At 52.3% G+C, this 22,870-nt stretch overlaps 1 protein-coding gene across 3 annotated transcripts in view; it reads left to right on the top strand.

Moving 5' to 3' along the window:
- Nucleotides 1–20,177, top strand: part of ZSWIM4 (zinc finger SWIM-type containing 4) — a 42,547-nt gene extending 22,370 nt beyond the window's left edge. For 2 of the 3 annotated variants that reach the window (XM_053303339.1, XM_053303342.1), the window contains 13 exons: nt 3,599–3,955; nt 4,900–5,048; nt 5,701–5,851; nt 8,658–8,837; nt 9,457–9,771; nt 10,548–10,685; nt 11,139–11,393; nt 12,438–12,573; nt 13,004–13,161; nt 13,345–13,508; nt 14,787–14,868; nt 17,014–17,879; nt 19,450–20,177. In XM_053303339.1, coding sequence (XP_053159314.1) covers nt 3,599–3,955; nt 4,900–5,048; nt 5,701–5,851; nt 8,658–8,837; nt 9,457–9,771; nt 10,548–10,685; nt 11,139–11,393; nt 12,438–12,573; nt 13,004–13,161; nt 13,345–13,508; nt 14,787–14,868; nt 17,014–17,879; nt 19,450–19,839 — 3,341 coding nt within the window. In that variant the 3' untranslated portion in view covers nt 19,840–20,177. Of the gene's footprint in view, nt 1–3,598; nt 3,956–4,899; nt 5,049–5,700; nt 5,852–8,657; nt 8,838–9,456; nt 9,772–10,547; nt 10,686–11,138; nt 11,394–12,437; nt 12,574–13,003; nt 13,162–13,344; nt 13,509–14,786; nt 14,869–17,013 lie in introns of all 3 variants that reach the window. The other variant, XM_053303340.1, reaches the window with a different exon arrangement.
- Nucleotides 20,178–22,870: the final 2,693 nt, after the last annotated feature.

The raw sequence follows: 22,870 nt of genomic DNA, 5'->3' as shown, positions 1-22,870 counted from the left end.
TGCTCCACCTCTGAGCTGTGAATCATCCCCAAATAGGAAGCTGCCTTATATCAGTGGTCCGCCTCGGCCAATCCAGTCTAATCTGCCTGGTAGGATTCTGCAGCATTTGAGGCAGGGGCATTTTCCAGCCCTACCGGCTGAGAATACTTTAGTATTCGGGATGCTGGGGATTGGACCAGGGCCTTTATGCACGCATGTGCCTGACACCTGAGCTGGCAGTTTGCAACTCTATCTAAAAGAACATCATCATGAAGGCAGAGATTCTCAGGGTGATGAATTCTGCAGCCAGTGCTCTGTCCTCCTTTCCCCTCACCCCTGCATTCCTGCAGAATGGAAACATAGACATAGCCCTGGCAGGAGTGGAACAGAGTGGAAGGCCTAGAGAGGAGGAGAGTTCCCACCACCACCACCAGCAGCAGAGAGTAAAGGCTGGCAAATTTAGAGTAGTTACTTTCTACTCATGTGAGATGGAAGGAGCTGAGTCGCTGGGATGAAGGCAGGCAGATGCTGATTCATGGTCTTCCATACTTGCATCTTAAGAACATAGGAAGCTGCCTTCTACTGAGTCAGACCCTTGGTCCATCTAGCTCAGTAAGTATTGTCTACATAGACTGGCAGCAGCTTCTCCAAGGGTGCAAGCAGACTCTCTCTCAGCCTTATCTTGGAGATACCAGGGAGGGAACTTGGAATCTTCCCAGAGCGGTCCCATCCCCTAAGGGGAATATCTTACCATACTCATATGTCGTCTCCCATTCAAATGCAAACTAGAGCAGACCCTGCTTAGCAAAGGGGACAATTCATGCTTGCTACGATAAGACCAGTTCGTCCTTGTCCTCTGCTGGGAAGTGGCCTTGTTGTGGCTGCCAGTGTCTTGCTTCAGGAGCAGCCATAGCAAAGTCTCTGTCCAAACATTATCCATTTATATAAATATGGGTCTGCATTTCAGACGGTATTCACATTTTGTTTTTCCCCTCAATAAATCAAACTTACGTTGGAGGCATCTGCTACAGTTTCATTTTATTTGCACAATCCTAATCTTTTTGTTTATTTAACCAGTATTTGAATAGATAACTACAACTTAATTACCGTAAGTGGAATCCATATCAATAGAATGCCTTAAAATGTGGTCTTAATGCTTTAAACTAAGATTGACTCCCAGGACAGTAAAATCTAGGTGAAAACAAATCCAGTCCTGATAGGATTGGCAGCAATCTCTCTTTGAATTAGAATTTTCTTGCTCTTTGGCTTGTTCCCACAATAGTCTGGTAGTTCCTCTTTACCAAATCAGGCTCTAGGCTAGGAGTCCAATGCTGCTTGTCCAAACTGAACAGCATGTAGACTGATCAATCCATCTTTATTACAGTCCTAGACCAGCACAAGAATAAAAAGCATACAAGGGCATGGGCAAGGAAAAACCATCATACGCTAAAAATACATCACAATCTAAAATATCACTATTAGCCAATTACTGCCCTACAGTAAAATTGTGTTATCTACTTACAAAATACTGGTACTATAAAACTACAAACTACAAAGCTTTTAAAGCCACTGAGGCGCTTCACACGATCTGGGTTAGGCATCTCCGCAGACGATCAACAGGCAGCCCTGGGCAACCGGATCCTCGGCTGCCCACACGACTGCCCGCTCTGTCATGGTTACAGCCTCCCGGGTGGATCTCCTCGTGTATCGCCATGGCACGGAGCCGCACTGTGGCAGCACGCGATCGGAAGACCTGGGTTGGCGGACCGCTCGCTCTGCTAACCTGGGCTAAGGGGAGGGCTACCTTGGTGGGCTAGCCGCCAGAGAACCACTGGGCTTGCCCACGAGCCTGCTAGTTCTCACAATGCGGCGGGGGGGGGACCAGGCTGGACTTCTTTAGCTCGGTTTCCCCCCATCGTGAGAATAGTCTCCCTACGTCTTATACAACAAGAGAAAGTAAAAGGCTAACAATCATAACATGATCGGTTATGGACAAGGCAAACAAAATAAATGTGAAACAGGATATATAAAAACCAGTTCATAAGGAATTAAGAATGTACAGTTTATAAATAAGGGTAAAAACCAGTAAGGGGATTAAAAACAGGATATGTAAAAAAGAATGTCTAACTGAGCAGACAAGCTAAAGTCTGTAGTTAATGGTTAAGAAAATCAGTAGCATGGTTATAAACTGGCAGTCAAGTTCCGAAGAATCTTACACACTGCCGCACAGAACTTGGCAATGTTGTATGTGATGGCCTGGGCCTCGTCCACTAGGAGCATCCAGGTGTAGGCTTGGGTTGATCTTCCAGGGTACTTGCAGAGTAACGGGAGTAAGAGCTTGTCCCAAGTGTCTCGATAAAAGGAGCAGGAGAGGAGTACATGCTCTGTGGTTTCAATCTCCCGATTGTCACGGGGCCAAAGCCTCTGCATGAATGGAATCTTACTATATTTGCCCTCTAGAACAGCGGAAAGTAGGGTGTGACAGCGGGCAAGGGTAAAGGCTTGGGATCTCCAGTTGTGTCAAGTATTCGGCCGGAGAGGTGATTTATTTGAGTCTTTCCGTGGTTAAGAAAGTTGTGGCCCTGCTTAGGTCGGCTTGTCTCTCCGCGTCCTTTATCCTCTGCTTGATAATTGCTTTCGCCTGATCACGGCCCATAGCAAGTAGGAGAGGCGGGGGAAATCCCAATAATGCCATTTTTAGTCCATATGGCCTGTTTCCTTGAGGATTGAAATATGTCCTGTAGGGTCAGCAGGGTCAAGTGGTTGGGATTCCTGGCTTGTCCCTCTTTGGCGGAAATGTGTGGTTTATCAGGGCAAGGGTTTGTGTTCCTGGGTAAATGTTGCCTGTCTGGGAGAGATTCTCCTCTGGCCCCTTCCGCCTCCATTTTTAGGCCTCTTGTTCACCCCCACTCCCTTGTTTCTCCAGGCCTATGGCCTGAAGTCAGCTTACCCTTCGGCTGGCTGCAGCTTGTTCTTGATTTCTTGAAGTTAAGTGCATTGCTGGTGTGGTTGGCTACTTTGTGACCAGTTTTGTAGGAAGGCGGTTGATAGGTGTTTATAACAGGTTAGCGCTCCTGAGGATGTCTCCTTCAGCAGGGTAGTGAGGCAGATTTGGGGGCATTTCCGTATTCAAACTAGAGGTGTGGTGCCCTGCACCTCAGATCCATCCATCCATTCATTCGATTTCTATACCACCCTTCCAAAAATGGCTCAGGGCGGTTTACACAGAGGAATAACAAACAAATAAATGGCTCCCTGTCCCCAAAGGGCTCACAATCTAAAAAGAAACATAAGATAGACTCCAGCAACAGTCACTGGAGGTCCAGTGCTGGGAGTGGATAGGGCCAGTTAGTCTCCCCCTGCTAAATAAAAAGAATCACCACGTTCAAAGGTGCCTCTTTGCCAAGCTAGCAGGTTCATGTCCACTCTGCTTGAGAATCGAGGTCACTGTGCTTGCTGTTCCTCATGGGCGCAGAGCCTGGAGGGAGAGAGTTCTCAGTCCTCTTTTTGGTCTTTCAGGCTTCTGGGTTTGGGGTCCTTTGGGGTTGTTAGCTGGCCCTTTGGTCAGGGCAGCTATTTTCTATGCTCACGAGTTGTCCCCCCGCCTTTGAACATGCAGGTTTCCACCTGAGTGGTACGGTGACGGAGCCGGCTGGTCCCAGTGAACCCGAGCACAGCTATCACGTCTCCATCAGCTTCGACCGCTGCAAGATCACATCAGTGAGCTGTGCCTGCGACAACCGGGACATCTTCTACTGTGCCCATGTGGTGGCGTTGTCCCTGCATCGCATCCGCCATGCCCGCCAGGTGGAGCTGCGCCTGCCCATCTCCGAAACCTTGTCCCAAATGAACCGGGACCAGCTCCAGAAATTTGTGCAGTATCTGATCAGTGCCCACCACACAGAGGTGCTGCCGACTGCTCAGAGGCTAGCTGATGAAATTCTGCTGCTCGGCTCTGAGATCAACAGAGTGCACGGTAGGAGACTCCCTGGGGAGAGGGCAGCTGTAGGGTGGGGGCGGGGTAGGGCGGAGGAGGGGATGCCTGCTGATTGGCCGGAGTGCTGGTAGCCAACTTCCATGGCTGGCCCCTCTCCTCCATCTCGTTGGAGGGACTGAAGTGATGATGGGGAGGGTAGCGAAAGAAAGCTGCATCACTCTAAGTTTGGGCGGAGGGAAAGTAACCCGGAACCCATTGCCTGACTTTCTCATAGATGGCTGAGCTGAAGCCAAGAATCTGGTTCACTGTTCTATTTATATAAGCACAAATTGGATAAAACCTCTTATATACAAAATGTATTGGCCAGGCAGAGAAATGGCAGTACCGCACTAATGTAAATGGTACAGCAATTACATAAGGAAATGTTCGTAATGGTGGTCCAGTGCTGGCTGTAATCTGATTTTGTGATCCTCAAACCCTCATTCAAGTAAATGTTTTTTTTTGTTGGTTTGTTTTAAACCCATGTCCATAGCAAAGGTATGCAAATAGTTCCTCTAACAGGCAGGTCACAATATCTCTTTTGGTGGTTGTTATGATTCTGAGTTTGGCTTGGCTTTACAGGTTTCTTTACTGTTGACCCCTTTCAACTTTGGGCTTTTTCAAGAGGAAAATATGGGGGAAAATATGTACTGTATCTCTTGAAAATGTATATTGTCCATTCATAAACTGGCTTTTAAGAAGATGATACCCTAGCATTGCACATCACCTTGCTCAGTAGTGAAATCAGAAGAGTGATCATGAGACTCTTCCATTCCTCCTGCCCCACTTCTTAAATTTTGGCCGGTTCGGGCGAGGTTTGCTCTCCTGCACCTCTCCGATGGGAGGCTGATCCGAGTTTCTTTTGCAATGTCCTCTGGGAGCTCAGCTGGGCAGAGTCACAGTGTCTGTATGCAGCAATTGACACACAGGTCATCTCCTCCCAGGTGCCCCTGACCCCACAGCCGGTGCTGGCATTGAGGACGCCAACTGCTGGCACCTGGACGAGGAGCAGATCCAAGAGCAAGTGAAGCAGCTGCTGTCCAACGGCGGTTACTATGGGGCGAGCAAACAGCTTCAGTCCATGTTCAACAAGGTAAGCGCTGCTCTTGCTTGGCACAGCCCTGCTCCTGCCACTCACTCTACACTGCGTGAGCATCACCTGAACCCTGTCCCTCCCCACTCAGTAATGAATCACCCCCTCCTCCCATGGAGCTAACGAGCAGTTGCAGTGCCTGGTCAGTGCGGTCATAACTCGGCTGTCTCCCATTTGGGACACCCTCCCTCCTCCCCTCCCTCCTCCTTTTGCCCCAGGGCCGTTCTCTGTGTGTCGGGGAAAGTTGGCACTACTTAAGACGTATCCTGTTCCTTCACCCCTTCCCTCCGATCAGAGCTGTAAGGGAAAGCTCCCCGTGTAGACCCACGATTCCTGTTGAGGCAGAGCTCTGAACAGGTGTCGGGCTGCTGATACCCGGAGAGATGGGAGGATGTGGGCAGCTTGGGGCGAAAGGGTGGGCTAGAGGCCGTCTGGTATGTGGCTGATGTCTTCTGGCTGCTTTGAAATGTCAGGCTTTTAGATGCTGGAGGCCAAATGCCTCAGCACAGTCAGCCGCAGAGTCAGGCTCAAGCTGGCCTCTCTGAGAAGGCGAGGGGCAGGTTTTGCAGTACGGCAGGGATGCCACAGTGGCTCAGAGGTGAGGAGGGGGACGTCTTCCTGGATCTCTCAACCCTCTCTTCTCCTGCCCCAGGTGCGGGAAATGCTGCGCATGCGGGATTCCAACGGGGCACGCATGCTCATCCTGATGACCGAGCAGTTTCTGCAGGATCCGCGCCTGGCCCTCTGGCGGCAGCAGGGAGCTGGCATGACTGACAAGTGCCGGCAGCTCTGGGATGAACTAGGTGCGTATCCCCCTTCTACAGGGAGGGGCGTGCCCCAAAGAACAGTGACCAGGGCTGCTTGCCCCTCACCAGCCAGGTTCTGGTAATTGGTGCAGGACCCGGCTTTCTCCGTTCCTAAGAAAAGCAAGTTTCTAGTCCTCAAGGCTGCAGAGGGAGATGTTTTTAAAACACTGAGAAGTGCCTGGTGAAATTGTAGAAGCTAGAGGTGGGGCTTGCTTTCTAAAATTCATTTTTGTAGCTTTAGCTCAGTGGACCCCACAGGGTATTCAGAGTCAGAAATACTTAAACGACATTAAACACGGAAACCAACTGACCGCTAATCCTCCACTTGGCTTAATTCTGCCACTGAAAATGACACACACACACACACACACACACACACACACACACACACACACACACATTTACAGGGGAAATATTCCACTGAGCCATTTTGTCCGGCATCTGAGCATAGAGGCTGTTGAAGTCCTGTGTCTGTACATAGAGGCAGTGTTGTTAAAATGCTCCTGGTTTATCTGAGAGATTGTCTTGGCTGGAAAGGAAAACCGGCGACAAGCTGCCGAAATGTATCTAGCCTCCAGACGGGACTGAAACCAGAGTGCTGCGGGAGCAACAGCTGCCCATCGCAAGTTGATTCAACAGCTGCCTTTTCAGCTGTTTAACAAAACGAACCTAAGAAGAGTGCAAAACTATATGGCCAGATTTAAAAGGAACGACTCCGGCTGTTGCTGTGCCATAAAACCCGACACCCACCCCCCTCTCTGTCTGTGAGGTGATGTGGGATCTAGGGGGACTAGGGGCCGTTTCTTAGGGGTGCTGGGCCTAAGCCAGGGGCTCCCCAGAGGTGGTTGGACTTCCCCTTCCATCATCATCCCCTTTGGTCCTTGTGTCTGAGGGTGGTGGAAATGGTGGTCCAGCAACATCTGGGACCTCTGGTTGGGAGCCCCTGGACTCTAAGCCATTCCTCCTTGAGCCGTCTTGTGTGTAAATGGGTGCTGTATGGCTGGCCTATCCCTTGAACTCTCCTTCAGTGTTCCCTCTACACTTTATCATCAGTGAGTGGGAAGAGTTTTGTTCCAGGCAGCAGTATCAAGGCAGTGTGTGCACATCTCGCTCGCTCGCTTTCTCTCTCTCTCTCGCTCGCTCGCTTTCTCTCTCTCTCTCGCTCGCTCGCTTTCTCTCTCTCTCTCGCTCGCTCGCTTTCTCTCTCTCTCTCGCTCGCTCGCTTTCTCTCTCTCTCTCGCTCGCTCGCTTTCTCTCTCTCTCTCGCTCGCTCGCTTTCTCTCTCTCTCTCGCTCGCTCGCTTTCTCTCTCTCTCTCTCGCTCGCTCGCTTTCTCTCTCTCTCTCTCGCTCGCTCGCTTTCTCTCTCTCTCTCTCGCTCGCTCGCTTTCTCTCTTGCTCGCTCGCTCGTTTTTTCTCTCTCGCTCGCTCGCTCGCTCGTTTTTTCTCTCTCGCTCGCTCGCTTGCTCGCTTTCTCTCTCGCTCTCGCTTGCTCGCTTTCTCTCTCGCTCTCGCTTGCTCGCTTTCTCTCTCGCTCTCGCTTGCTCGCTTTCTCTCTCGCTCGCTCTCTCTCTCTCGCTCGCTCTCTCTCTCTCGCTCGCTCTCTCGCTCTCTCGCTCGCTTGCTCGCTTTCTCTCTCTCTCTCACACACACACACACACACACACTTATTGTGCCACGCAAAGTGTGGTGCACAATGTCTCTCTAGATTGCTGGGGAGTGATGGTGGGACGTTATGTGTAATTTTCCTTGCAGTTGGAGAGCACATTACACATTTGGATGAGGAGTCGCAGGGAGCGAGGGCAAGAGGAAAGTCTCCCCCCACCACACACACAAAAATTGGCAGTGGCAGCGGTTTCTGTGGGGCGGAGGGGCAAGTTTCCTGTTTTTGCCCCCTAAAGATTGCCGCTGCTGGTGGCGGGATGGGGTGTGGTGGCAGCAGCTGGCTGCAGGGAGGTCGGGCGAGGAGGGGCGAGTGCCAGGAAAGCCAGAAACGGACCCATGCAGTCCCTGGAGAGGAGGAGAGGTGGGAGGAGCTCGCTGCCCCGCATCCCGCCACGCTGCACAGCGGTGGGCTTTCAGAGGTGAAGAAAGGGGACCAAGCCCGCTCTGCCCAGCCGAGGGGGGAGAGGGGAAAACAGGGTGCTGGGCAGTTGGGCGGCAGTGGCAGGCACAGCAGAGACTGCGGCGCGGGGGCCTTGGGGGGTTGTGCACATGCGCACCTGAGAAGGAAGAGTGCTCTCCTTGCATCCCACATCCCGGCTCTGACCACCCCTCTCAGTTCCTAGCCAGCGGCCACTTGCTTGCTTGATGGTGTGGTCTCTCTCGTGTGGTTGATGGTGACGATTGGCTACATTTCTACCCCGCCTTCCCTGTTGGTACTCAAGGCAGTGTGCCATGGGGTTTCCAGGTGGCCTCCCATTGAGGCACTGGTGCACACAGACCTGCTGGGCTTCAGCAAGGGCTTTTTGGTTTAATCATTTTTTATATCCCGCTCTTCCTCCAAGGAGCCCAGAGCGGTGTACTACATACTTGAGTTTCTCCTCACAACAACCCTGTGAAGTAGGTTAGGCTGAGAGAGAAGTGACTGGCCCAGAGTCCCCCAGCTAGTATCCTGGCTGAATGGGGACTTGAATTTGAGTCTCCCCGGTCCTAGTCCAGCACTCTAACCACTACACCACGCGGGCTCAAGGTGACTGCATCACAGCCCTGGGCCCCTGAGTCCTGTTTTGTTGGAGCCCCTCTCTGTACCTTTGCTGCTGCTGCTGCTGCATGTTAACCGGGCTGTTTCTCTTTGTGACACAGGGGCATTGTGGGTGTGTGTGGTCCTGAGCCCCCATTGCAAGCTGGAAGAGCGGGCTCTCTGGCTGCAGCTCCTCAAGAAATGGAACAAGCTGGACATCTGTCCCTTGGAGGAGGGCAACTACTCCTGTGACAGCGTGGGAGCCAACAGCACCCTGCCGACTAATCCAAACCGCAGCACAGGTAGGGAAACCCACCTCGGACTTTTGCTGCCCCCAGTGATCCCTTAGCCTGGCTTTAAACACACACACACGGCGGGTATTTTAACTTTTCCCTGAGCAAAGCTAGCTAGCTGCATTGATAGAGCCTGAGAGCCTTAATTTCAAGATGATGGGCTTGAGCCCCATGTTGGGTCTACTAGTTCTGAAACCGTGCAGCAGACCCTGCTCAGAACTGGAAAGTTCCTCCTGAGTTCAAGTTTCGCCTCCATCACAAGTGCACTGAGTGGCCTTAAGCAATAAGCGTCTAACTTGGGCATACAGTATGGAGGCAATAATACCGCCCTAGTTTATAGCAGGGCGGCACAACTTGGGCCCACCAGCTGCTGCTGGACTTCAGCTCACATCATCCCCCGTCACAGTGGCCAATAGGGATGATGGGAGTTGTAGTCCAACAGCTTCAGGAGGGCCAAAGTTGCTCAGCCCTGCCCTTATAGGATGGTATATCACTGAGGTAACGTGCACAAAGTGCTATGTCAACCCTGAGGAATTCCTATTCAAACTGGTGTTCCCTGGAGGAGGAGGAGGAGGACCCCTGGTGCCCTTCCAAGTTAAATCATCCTGACCGGTTTCCTCCTTGTCAGCTGGCGTCCGACAGACGGTCTTTGGCCGCGCCATCAAGGCTGCCGAGCTTCGCTGGGGGGACTGCCACCTGCAAAAGATCCTGAGCAGCGACTGCTATGGTGTCTCCCTGAAGAGCGGAAGTGACAAGTTGGGCTTTGACCCCCAGGGCCACCCGCTGTGGCTGGGCGATGCCTTCCCCATGGCCTGTGCTCGGGTGGATGCTTTGCGCTCTCACGGCTACCCCCGGGAGGCCTTGCGCCTGGCCGTGGCTGTCGTCAACGCCATGCGCTTGCAGCGGCGCCATCAGCTGGAGAGCTACAAGCAGCAGAAGAAAGGTGAGGGGTGGAAGGCCTGTCAGGGGGTGGGCGTGGGGCAGGTTCAGGCTGCCGGGGTTCAGAGCTCAGTGGCAGCACACCTGCTTGGCATGCCCAAGGTCCCCTGGCGCCTCCAGTTAAGAAGGCCTTAGGAGCAGGGCTGGGAAAGAGTCTCTGGAGCCTAGAGAAGGCTGGGCCTCCACCTAGCCTCCTGCAGATGTCTTGGGGCTTTTCAAGGGCCTCCATGGCTCCTCCACACAAGGACTGTTCCCAGAGGAGGCCGTGGCTTTGTCAGATTTTAAAGAAGCACCCTTGGTGACCAAGTGGCCGGTGCAATTGTGTTGGCTTCTCTTTATTCAGAGCTGCAGAGGGATTTGAGCAGTGGGAATGGGTCCAAGCAAGGGATCCTGGGGAATTTGTCCTCCTCGAAACATCCTCCTTTCTGGAGCTGGTTGGGTTGTTACTTGAAGGGTTTTCGGGCTGGATTCTGAGAGAGAGAGATTTTTTGTGCTCTGCTGTTATGTCTTTCTGCTGTGTCCTTTGTTTTAAATGGATAGACTTAAAGTCAGCAAATCAAAGGAAAGTCCGGTCCAGGCATTTTCAGTAAAATAAAACTGGGAGTGAGTTTCTTGGGTTGGGTGCCTTGGCTCTGTGCCCTGTCTTCCCTAGCTGTTGCGACGATTGCTATTTCACCTTATTCAAGGGTATGCAAGTATGTGGGGTGGTTTGGGGGCATGGCTTGGGGCCACCTGGGCACAGGACTGGGTTTCTAATTGGTCTCTCCCTCTTGCCCCCAGAGCTCCTGCACAAAGGCACAACCAGCATCACCAACTTGGAGGGTTGGGTGGGGCACCCTCTGGACCCCATTGGTTGCCTCTGCCGCACCTTTCTGGAGGCCTGCCGGATGGATGACGAGGGGCTGTCACTGTACCCAGGTATGGGGGGAGGGACCCTGTGTGTGGGGTGTGTGTGGGGGGTGTGGGGTGTGTCCCCCAGTCCTCCTAGAGAGCTCAGCTTCACTGCTTGACTGGCCAAGGCCCATGTATCCAGTCCCAATGAGCAAATGACAGCTGTGGTTTTCTAACCAGGGACTCTTCTTTTCCTTGAGGGAAAATGACTCCGACCATGCTGGAATGAGGAAGGGGGGAGTGGACTGGAACTAGGATTCCTGTGGCCATACGAGGCAGGGGCTCTGCACATGTTGTGGTGCTGAGAGGGGCTTGAGACCAATGGCGGTTCCACAAGACTGGCATGGGAGCTGCTGGTCTAAGCCCTGCTAGTGTCCATTGCAGGCTGTTGTGTGAAGGCGCAGGTCGAACGCGTGTCCTCTTGATGGTGTCTCTTCCTGCCCCCTGCTTATCTCTCCCATCTCTGCCCCCCTTCCTCAGACTCTGCAGCAGAGCCCAAGAAGGCCCTGTACCAGCATGTCCCAGTGCCCTCGAGTCCAGGCGAGTCGTACTTCATGCTGGCCCTGGAGGTGGCGTTGCTGGGGTTGGGGCAGCAGAGGTCCATGCCAGAGGGGCTCTATGCCCAGGACAAGGTGGTGCGCAGTGAGGAACAGCTCATTGGGCTCCTGGACGAGATGGAGCTGGACGAGCGGCTGGTGCCTGTGCTCCGCAAGCAAGCCGCCTTGCTCCTGGATGGTAAGTGAGCGGCAGCCAGACTCTGGGTGCTCTGAAGATCAAGAGCAGTGCAGAGGAGATGAACAAGGCTTTCCAGTTGGCTGGGGCCAGTGAGTGGGGGGGGGGCGCGATCAGGGAGAGGAGGACTCCCCCACCCCCACAAGGTGGCTTACAAACAATAACAATCAATAAAGCAGCAGTTAAAATTGGCAGCTTACAAACGAAAACCTAAAAAGACTTGGGAGAACAAAAAGGTCTTTGCCTGGCTGTGATATGCTGCTCCTGCATCAGAGCCCTAAAAGCCAGTCTTAGAATGCCTTGAAACAAGCAGTGAGGCTATTGCCTTCTCCCCCCTCCTGCCCCCGCCCCCAAGTGGGATATCAGCACAGTCACAATCGGCTCGCTTCCGATTTGGTGCCAAAGAGCTGAGCTGTGACTATGTGAAGCTCCTGCCCTCAAGACCTGAATGTGAACTTGAATCTGGAGATGGCAGCAGAGAAAGGAAGGCGCTAGTCGTGTGGAAGGGGCTACGCCAGGCCTGGATTTTGAAAACTGGGCTGTAGAAGGGATTGATTGTCGAGGGTGCTCTGCACAGCACAGGATCCGGGCCCTGTATTGAATGGTCTTGCTGGGTGCTGCTGTGGGGTTGCGCTTGACAGCCCCCAGTCCCCATCCAACCCTGGGATTCAGAGAAGGACCCATTGCATTGATAGGCAGAGACTCGTACTGACCGGCTCATCTTCTCCTTGGGATTTGTTGCTTGCCCTCCATCCATCCATCCATTCATTCTGGAGCAGGCCTCTCGGGTAAAGCAGAAGAGAGCCGCTCAGAGGTAGAGCACCTGCTGGCGTACAGAAGGTCTCCAGTTCAATCCTTGATACCTCCCAGGCTGGGCTAGGAGAGACCCGGAGCCTGAAACTCGGGAGAGCTACTGCCAGTACAGACGACGTTGAGCTAAGTGGAGGAGCGATCGGACGTCACAGGAGGCAGCTTCATACGGCTGTGTATTCTGAATTAGCTGATGATGCCGCATCGCTTAACCAGCCCCCTCCCTTTCCTTCTCAGGGGGGCCTTTCAGTGGCTTTGGAGAGGTCGTGTTCCGCGAGAGTGTACCCATGCACACCTTTGCCCGCTATCTCTTCACCGCCATGCTGCCCTATGACCCTGAGCTGGCCTACCGTCTGGCACTGCGAGCCATGAGGTATGTGGTGCCCCACCACCTTCACCACCAGCGTTGCTGCCGTTTACTGCAGCTCTGGTGTGCAGGCTCTACCTGTTGCCCTTCAGGGCCAAGCTCCGAGCACCAGCTGGCCTTGCTTATGGGTAGCATCTTCTGCTATATTCCCACCCCTTCTCTCAGGTCTTCCCTGCTATTTCCTCTTGCTGCCAAATCATGACGTCCATTGGGGTCCTATATATCTGGCCAAGTCCCATTTTTGCTGTTAACCCCACCCCTGAAACTCTCCCACCCTCCAGAAATACATTTAAAAAAAAAAAAATTCTCCAAAGATCAGCTTGCAGTTGACCTCCCTTCATGGAGAGTTGCTTGGGCTCGCTTACTCTGGCAGGTGAGACGTATCTTCTTCGGAAATGGCAGCAACCTAACTCGATTCCTTTCTCGATCCCTGCAGGCTCCCTGTATTGGAGACGGTGTTGCCAGCCAGCGACATCCTGCACCAGAACCCCCTGGATTCAATGATGGCCAATCGCTTCCCCCGCTGGTTCACTCTAGGGCACCTGGAAACGCGGCAGTGTGAGCTGGCATCGGCGATGCTCACCGCTGCTAAAGGTAGCCCCAGCTGTGGCGGAGAGTGGGTTGGAAGTTTGGGACTCAAGGCTTCTGAGTTCTGTGCCTCTCCTCAGCTGTTCCGGAGGGAGGAGAGTTTATTGACTGAGCAAGGAGTGAGTTGGAGGGCCTGGAGTCTGTCCCCAGCTCTGTATAATACTGTGTGCTTTTCTTGTCTTATTCTAGGGGACCCCAGTTGGCTGCGTATGGTCCTGGGCTCCATCCAGCAGAACATTCATTCTCCAGCCTTGCTCTTCAAACTGGCCCAGGATGCCTGCAAGACGGCCACTCCAGCCAACACTCCCCCGGACACTACCTTGCTTAACATCTCCCTGGAGCTTGGCCTGCAGGTGAGGCTGGATGTGTGTAGGTAGCACCCTTGCCCCCACTATGGGGGGCGGGGTTCAGCAGATCCATGCTTCCAGCTTCTGGTTTTACCCAGTCAAGGCTCCTGAACTGGAAAATTAACCCATGTCCTTTGGGCAGGACCATTTCCAGTTTGGAGATGGATGCTCTTAAACACTGATCTCCCATGATAATGGTCCCTCTTACCTCACTGGCCAAGTGACAGTAGCTGACATTCAGACTAAGTTACTCAATAGTAGCTAGAAGTCTTTGCTCATCCAAATTATAAATGTCTGTTTTTAGAACACTTGGTTACCCTTTTTAAATTTTATTGATGCCCCAAAACTTGCATACACAAGACCTTGAAAGGTTGGAAATGATTTTTATAATTTTATTTACAAATATTCTAAATATTCTAAATGAATTAAGTGAACTAATGGTCTTGAGGTATTATATTTGTTTGTTCCTGAGATGAGTTTTATCTGTGTTTCATAATTTTTCTTTTGTATGTTTCTGCAAAAATAAAAAGTATATTTTAAAAAGTTACTCTAGAGCTTAACTTCAATAGCTCTACTCAGGGGTAATTTTAGTTTCGATGTTGGCCACTGCACTTAATAGATTTGCTAAATACCTATTTTTTTTTTTATGTGGCTGGCTACAGCTGTGACCAGACATTTGGTCTTTGGAGTGGCTGAGTTAATGCTAAGATGCGTTGTGTGATTTTAACTTGGGTGCCTCATGGTGGGTGAGGCTGCCTCTTATGATAACATATGCTGAAGGGGATTGGGGGAATTCTTGACATTTGTGGTTTTGCTGGTGGGTACTAGTCTTCCTGTTGGGTCCTCCCTCCAGTTCTGTTCTGTTTCCAGCTCCTGGACAGATAAGGGTCTACTTGGTTGAAACAGAGGGCTGGGTGAAAGGAACTGATGCACTATGTTCACACTGCACCTGTCTGTCTTGGGACTGATACTAGCAGCTGTTTGTGTGCATGGTGCTTACTGTCATTCGCTGATTCAGTCCTTTTTTGAGGTCAATTATCAGTGGTCCTGTTTTACAGTAAGGGAACTGTGTGCCCAAAGACCGCCCTAGAGAACTGGAGTCAACACACCATGCCTACCGTTCTGTCTGCCATTGGACCACATGGCCAATGCCCAAGGCAGTTAGCAGTAGCAGACTACCATGACACACAAGAGGAAGAAGAAGGAATGTGTTATGCATGGTGGCTTCTTGGGCACTTGGCCTCTCTTGAGGGAAATGCTCATCTCCCCTTGTTCTTCCCACAGGTGATGCGCATGACTCTCAACACCATGACTTGGCGTCGCAGGGAAATGGTTCGCTGGCTGGTCAGCTGTGCCACAGAGATTGGTGAGTAGAAGGTGCTGCTGCCACCGCCGCCACCACCACAGTGGACCTTCCCTTGCACTTGGTCCCCGTCCCAGCACACAGAGCTTGCCTAGGTAGTGCCTTGGGCATCGTTCCTGCTAAGGCATGAGCAGCCTCTCTCCTTGAAATAAATACAGGAGAACCTCGGTATTCATGGGGGTTCCATTCCCCTCTGCAACCGCGGATATGGGGACCACAAATATCAAGTCATTGGGGGTGGGTTAGGTTCCCGGTTGTTGGGGAAATCATCCAAAATTGGACAAATCTTGGGGGAAATGCAGAGAGAAGCTGCCTGCTTTGCTGGTCCCCTTGAGCTGAGCTGTGTCACCAAATGGCCGAAAATCAGCCGAAAATCATGGGTCTTTTTTTTAAAAAAATGTTTTTAATAGAGCCATTTTGAGGCTCCCAGACACAAAATGGTGTCTAGAAATGAGCTCCAAGCACATTTCCAGTCATCCACAACCTGCGCTTATGCAGAATTAACCCCTTATCTCCCCGTATACCAAGGTTGGGTGTTAATTATCCAACCACGGATACCTGAATCCGAGGATGTAGAGTCCATGGATATAGAGGTTCTCCTGTATAAATATGTATGTATGTATGTATCTATGTATTTCTCACACACACACACACACACACACACACACACACACACACACACACACACGTTGATTTACTTGCTTGCTTGCTTACTTGGGTATATATGCTTATGACCATGCAGTTAAAGAACTATGCTCATAACTTTTCTGTATTTATTTGGCATGTTTCTATACCACCCCATATGCAAATCTTTGGGTGGTTCACAGTCTAAAAACACAACTACCATAAAACACAACGAAAACCATTTAAAATATAGAGAGAAACTCTAAAACATCAGACTTTAACACTGTAAATTAAAAGCCTGATTAAACAGGCAGGACAAATATGCAAACATACTAATATTACAGATTAATAGATCAGACTGGGCCTTTTCAAAAGCATTATCTGCTATAGAGAACGGGCTGAGTAAACATGCTACCGTGGAACTACAGACATCTCTCCATATCCTATATTTAACTAGAGCTCTTTGCCAAAATGTTAACAAGGAGCACTAGGTTCTATTCTTTTCTAGTAGACATTCCTGTTTCAAAGGGATTTGGCTTTGCAATATTTAGAAAAACTGCTCTGGCAGGTACTAATAGGTTTCAGGCTGATTCATCCAATATTTTCAGGCACAGCATCTTATGCAACATTGGAGGCCTATTTGTGTATCTAGTAGTAATTGCACATTTGCCATTTCTGTTATAACTTTGATGAGCATTTTCCAAAATTACTAGTTTTTGTACAGAACTACTATGTATGAAAAAGAGCCACTCTTTTTCTTACAGCAAAACCAGCATTTCCCTGCCCCTGTGCGGTTGTGTTTAAACTTTCAAGGTACAAGATGCCATTGCCTTTATACTCAAGCTCATTATGAAATGAGAGAGACCCTTTTAAAAAACAAAACACAACCAGCCTTGCTGCTTGGAGAGGAGGGTCCGACTAGCCTCAGACTTCCAAGAAACTCCCTCCCACAGGCAGCCGGCCATCAGGCAAGGCAAAAAGGAAAAAAGGCGGAGCGGGGGTGGTGGTGGCGGCAACTCAAGCAGCAGATTTTGACCCTCGCAAAGGGAATAGGAGACAAGCCATTGGACACATGGAGCACAATCTGTCAGGGAGTTCTCCTCCTGCACAAGTTCCAGTGTGTGGTTGTACTCTTGCACAACCTTTTGTTCTTTTCAGTGAGACCTGCATGGGAGATGGCTACAAATGGCTACTAGTCGGAGGGCTGTGGGCCACCTCCAGCCTCAAAGGCAGGATGCCTCTGAGTACAAGTTGCAGGGGAGTAACAGCAGGAGAGAGGGCATGCCCTCAACTCCTGCCTGTAGGCTTCCAGTGGTATCTGGTGGGCCACTGTGTGAAACAGGATGCTGGACTAGATGGGCCTTGGGCCTGATCCAGCAGGGCTGGACTTATGTTCTTATGTTTACCCCTTCATTCCCCCTCTCTGCACACTGCTGCTGGTCACCCCCTTGGGGTGTGTTCTGCTTTGGGGCCCGAGGAATTAACCCTGCCTAACTCCCTTCCCCCCCCCCTTCCCACTATCAGGTGTCCAGGCCCTGATGAACATCATGCAGAACTGGTACACGCTCTTCACGCCCATTGAGGCCACGACCATCGTGGCCGTGACGGGCACCACGCACGCCACCCTGCTGAGGCTGAGCCTGAGTGCAGGGCAACGGGATGAGCTGTGCAGCTGCGCCCGGACGCTGGCCCTGCAGTGCGCTATGAAGGATCCTCAAAACTGCGCCCTGCCGGCTCTGACCCTCTGCGAGAAGAACCACGCGGCCTTCGAAGCAGCCTACCAGATCGTGCTGGACTCGGCGGCCTCTGCCGGCATGGGCCACTCCCACCTCTTCACTGTGGCCCGGTACATGGAACACCGCGGGCTGCCCATGCGCGCCTACAAGCTGGCCACCTTGGCCTTCTCGCACCTCAGCATCGCCTTCAACCAGGACACCCACCCTGCCCTCAACGACGTCCTCTGGGCTTGCTCCCTCAGCCAGTCCCTGGGCAAGAGTGAGCTGGCTGCCATTGTCCCGCTGGTCATCAAGAGTGTGCAGTGCGCCCCCATGCTCTCTGACATCTTGCACCGCTGGAGCCTGCCGCCTCCGGGCCTCGCCTCTCTGGGCGGGGGGCGCCGTGGGGCCGGCAGCACTGGTGCTGGGGGGAAGCTCTTCGCTGTGGACAAGGCCCCTCTGTGCCAGCTCCTGGAGGCTGCCATGGCTGCTTACATCAGCACCACCCACTCGCGCCTCACCCACATCAGTCCCCGGCACTACGGCGAGTTCATTGAGTTCCTGGGGAAAGCCCGCGAGACCTTCCTGCTGGCACATGAGGGACACCTGCGCTTTGGCCAGTTCCTCGACAACCTGAAACAGACCTACAAGGGCAAGAAGAAACTGATGTTGCTGGTGCGAGAGCGCTTTGGCTAGGGGGCGGGGCCACTCCGAGAGGGAGTGCTTTGGTCGGGGGGGGGGGGGCAAGCAGAGGGACATCTTCCCCCTCCTGCAACAGAAGCGCTTTGGCTTGGAGGGCTGGGTAGGATGGCCAGTTTCCCTTGGGGCCCAAGTGCTTTGGGGGTGTGGCCAGGCAGGGTCTGGGTTTCTGCCTGGATTCAGAGCCCCTCTGCCTGGGAGCGCGGTCGGCTTCCTCCTTCCTCCAGTGGAGGTGCTCCAGGGCTGCAGAACTGAGCAGATGGGCCTGCACTTTAGCTGGGGGTGGGGGTGGGGATGTGTCAGTCTGGAGCCGCCCAGCAGGGTGGGTTTTCTGCAGCACTGGGCTGGGCACGGACTCGGTGGAAACGCCTGCCCTCCCCCCCGGCTCTCCCAGTGGGACGGGAAGGACGCTTTGGTTGCCGATTTCAGTATTAACCCACATGGGGATTCCGCACCTTGGTCGAAGGCTCCAGGCCCCGGCGGGGTCTTGCGGATGGTGGGGATCCCCTCCTGTGGAATTTCACAGCTGCTGTTCCAGTGCTCTATTTCAGACCCAGCACAGACGAGGGTTGGTTTATCCTTTTTGTCTGCAAGTGCGAGAGGGGTGCCTGGATGCATCTCCTCTTGCCTGCCGGAAGCCCCACAGACTGCCGCTGCCCCCCCCCCCCCCGCTTTCTCGACGGCCCCAGGTTCCTCTGGAGTACCAAACCTGTGCTGAAGTCTGGACATTCAGGAGGGGCAGTGGGAGGGTGGGGGTCCTTACAGGGTTGGGGCATGTTCCCCGCCAGGCTCCAAGGCCTCCTTGCACTGAGAGCATCCAAGTCACTGTCCCTTGTGTGGAACCCACCTGCTGCAGAACCCCCCAGTGCCAGAGGAGGCCCTCCCCGCTGGGGCTGTCTCCGCCATGCCAGGATTGATGTCCTCAGCCGTGGCTGGCGGGCCAGAGCAGCTTCTTGCTGGATGACTGGCAGCAGGGCGGATGTCAGCCTGCTAACGCGATGAAAGGGTGGGTGAGCCCGCTGCGCTGAGCTAAGAGCCTGCTGCTGGGTCTCTGATGGAGAGGTCCCTTTGGAAGAGCCCAGGAAGGCCTTGGGCCCAATCCTTGGCCTCTGCCCCTCCGTACCCGTCACCCACCCACCCCAAAACCCCTCTCATGTCAGCCACAGCCTATTCCTCCAAGCAAGCTGGCTTGTCCATTCATCACTCACTCTTCTGTCCCAACAGTGCAGCTGGGGGGCCATCCTGCTCCCCCCTGATTTCTTCCAGGCATGTTTCCCCTCCCCTCCCTGCATCAGTCAGTATTCCCGCTTTCCCTTGGCTGTGCTTGCAGGTCACAGACTGGCTCCAGACCTTGCTTGCAAATGGGGCGGGGGGGCGGGGGCAAAGGGCCCTTGGGGCAGCTGGTGGCCTCTCCTGCAGCTGCCCCTCTTGAGTTATGTTTCCCGTCCCATGCCCCTCAGACTCCTGCAACTGAAGGATCGCCATTCTCTGCCTCCTCTGGCAGAGGACAGACAGCTCATACCTCAAACCTCCCTCCCTCTTTCAGGCCAGGACCAACACTACTAGATGCAGGGCCGGCCGGAGACATTTGGCCACTCTCGGCAGTTGGGCCGTGCGCTCCGGCGGGCATGCCTCCGGTTTCCCTCGTCGCCCCGCAGAGGCTCGTGTGGTGTGCCTCTTGGATTGCATGCGGCCTCACTGGCACCTCGACATACTGCTGCTCGACGCGACTGCTCCGGTCACCTGTGCAGCCAGGCCGGCTCTGCCGAGGACTCGTGTTTCCCCTGGCGGGGGTAGGGGGGTGGAGTTCGAAGTGGCCACCAGCAGGGTGCTGAACGGTCATTCCAAAAACACCCTGCTCCAAAATCCCACTTTTTTTCTGCTGGATAAAAACCTACTCAGGAACAAACCACAACAAGCTCATGCTACTAATTAGATTATTGTGAAGACAAGATGATGTTTTTAAAAGTTAATATATATGAAGAGGCAAAGGGTCCGCAAGGGCCTCCTTTCTGTGCGCATGGGGCCGAGGGGGCTGCGTCCCCGGCTCGGCCCTTCGTGTTGGTGGAGACGTCGGTGTGTTGCACAGCTCCACTTTGGAGCCAGCTAGCCAGTTAGTTTTGAAGTTCTGGGTTTTATTTCTTTGTTTTCCTGTATTAAAAAAAAAAAATCCTGTAATTTTGTAATTTTTTTCTATTTATTAAATCATTTATTGTATTATTTTGTAAAAGGTTTAACATAAATCACAACGGTTTTTTTGGTTTCTCTTTTGAACATGTTTGGCGAGTTTTGTTTGTTTCCGTGCAAAGGGTTCTGCAGGCATCGATTCATCTGGGCACATCTCTCTGGCCCCAGAAAGGGACGGCAAGGATATATTTTGCAACAGCCGTGCTTAAACTCTGTTGTGTTGCAGACCATTTCCTCCCCCCCCCACCCCCATTTTTGCTTGTTCTCTGTGGACCAACACCTTTTCTTACATGACGGCTGCCGTGCAGAAATGAAACCTGAATTCCTGTGAAACTTTACTATGTATTGCAACCCAAAGGATGAATAGAAAATGGAAGCACCACTAGCCTGGAGGAAGTTGTGGTTTGTGCATGCTGTGTGGACTGAGATGCTTGTCAGTCAAGACAGGGCTGGCGTTGGGGTCGGTCAGCTTGGGCACTGGCTGCGGGCCCAGGGTCAGTTTCTGAGGCCCTGGTGCAAAAAGAAGGCCACAACCAGCACAGGCACTGGGAAGGGCTTCGCGTTGTTGCTACTGCCAAAGTAGGCATTCCCCAAACCTTTGTGGGGGCTCATCTTCGCAGCAGTAACTGCAGTTCTGAATGGAGTTTGGCTGCCTTGCTAGTGGCTGTCATCTGTTCTTCCACCAGGGCTTGAGGGAAGCTAACTTTGGTGGCGGCGGCTCAGGGCACTCTTTGGCAGCCCCACTGGTGTCTGCCATCTTCCTTTTTACCTATAATGCTGTGCCCCTGATGTTGCATCCAGTGACACAATGGTGGGTGCATTGCATCATATGTAAGTAAATCAATAAAACTAGCTGAGCCTGCACAGAGCATCTGTGCAGCAGTACACTTCCCTTACCTTCTGCCCACCTCTCCCGTCCCCTTCTGCCCCAGTCTCCTCTTTCTCGCCGCTGCCATTATTTATCTCTTGAGGGAGGCTGCCTGGTGTCTCACCGCCTTTGATGCCGTTCCATCCCAAGGCAATGCGTTTGGTTTCCTCCTTTCTTCCTCCTTCAGCAGATTCCTCTTCAATTTTGCTCTTCCTCCTCTCTTCCCGCATGCCTCCCTCGCTGCCGTTCCCTCCCAAGGCAATGGCTGGAACTCTCGCAGGACCTTGCAAGAGTTCCAGCAGGCATCCAGACGCATCCCCACATCCCCACGCAGTTCCCCATACAGTCGGCGGTAAGAGAATTAAATGTATCCATAGATGGTGGCCATTGCCAAAAAAGCTTGCAAAGCCCCCAGCCCCACATATCTGGCACCGCACTGAGTCAAGATATTGTTCTTGCAGACAGACTCTTACATGATGGCTGCCATCTGAAGGTTGCTTAAAAGATATGTCATGGGGAAAGCCATCAGTGTCGCCGGGGGGTGGTGGTGCTCTTTGATGCTTCCCTTGCAGCTGCTTGCATTGCTGAAGTGGTCAACCACTTGCTCTGGAAGCCGCTTGTCTCTACAGCGATGCCAGCTGCAGCAGGAAGTTCAAAGAACCATTCTGCTTTTCCATCTGTTTTTCTTCTCATGGTCTCTTGGACCTCTGAAGCAGACTGAAGACTACTGCTTTAAGAATGATTGGTTTATTTTTGAGTTCTATCCTTAAAAAAAAACAAAAAACCCTCAAGATGGCAATTACTGTTTTATAAACATGCCACCCTGTTTTAGCGGGCTGGATTATTTTATTTACAGCAGTCTAGCTTGTAGAGCAAGAACAAGTGGTTGGGTGTATTGTTCTGGGCAGACTGAGCTCACAGCAATAGGCTCCCCAGTGTATCATTCATTCATTCGATTTCTATACCGCCCTTCCAAAAACAGCCCAGGGCAGTTTACACAGAGAAAAACCAAATAAATAAGATGGATCCCTGTCCCCAAAGGGCTCAGGGTCAAGAAGGTGGGCTGGCCCTTCTGGTTCCAATACAAAGTCTGGAGAAGTATTTTATTTTTTGTTAGATTTATATACCGCCTTTCATTAAAAAATATCCCAAGGCGGTTTACAAAAGTTAAAACACATAGTAAAAATGAGTTAAAAGTATTTAGCTAAAAATATAAAAACAATCTGATATTAAAATACATAATATACAAACACAGAAAAAACTATACATGGATAAAAACACTTGTTTGGCAAGCAAAACACAGTTCAGACCCCTCTGAAATGCATCCTTCCTCTTTCTGATAGGTTGTGATCCATTGATTTCTCCCTCAGAAACACTGTGAAAGAAGCTCTTATGAGACACCCCCCCCCCCGGCCTTGACAGATTTTCTTTGGAAAATTTAGGAGAAAGGAGAGAGACTGCTATGCTCCCTGCAGGCAGGGGGCACTTTTCCCTCTAAGGCGTGTGCATGTGCGCATGCTCACAAGTTTTTGGATGTCCGCTCAGTTCATTTCAGATCCCGTTCGGGTTGAATTCGGAAGGCCCCATTCGGAATGCAGGTGTGCACACATTGCCTTGATACTGCTGCCCAGAACAAAACTCATTCCGCACAGAGATGAAAAAAATTAGAGGGACCACTGGTGGTGGTCGGGGGTGTGTGTGTGGACTCACTGCTCACCCCTAGCAACACCCAGTGTCTGCCCACCCCCAGTAATGCTCACTGCACCTGGTGGTTTCCGTCTGCCTCAGGCAAATGATAAGCCCACCCAGCCAGCTAAGGGTGGGAGGGGGCAGCCTGCCCCTGCTTTGGTTGCTCACTCTGCCTCGTCGTGTCAGCCCATCGCCTGGTTTGGGTGCCACACTGAGTAGGTGT

The sequence above is a fragment of the Hemicordylus capensis genome, chromosome 2 (assembly GCF_027244095.1).
Source record: "Hemicordylus capensis ecotype Gifberg chromosome 2, rHemCap1.1.pri, whole genome shotgun sequence".
Lineage (NCBI taxonomy): Eukaryota > Metazoa > Chordata > Lepidosauria > Squamata > Cordylidae > Hemicordylus > Hemicordylus capensis.
The sequence above is the reverse complement of the archived record's forward strand: the minus strand, read 5'-3'. Positions and strand labels throughout refer to the sequence as shown.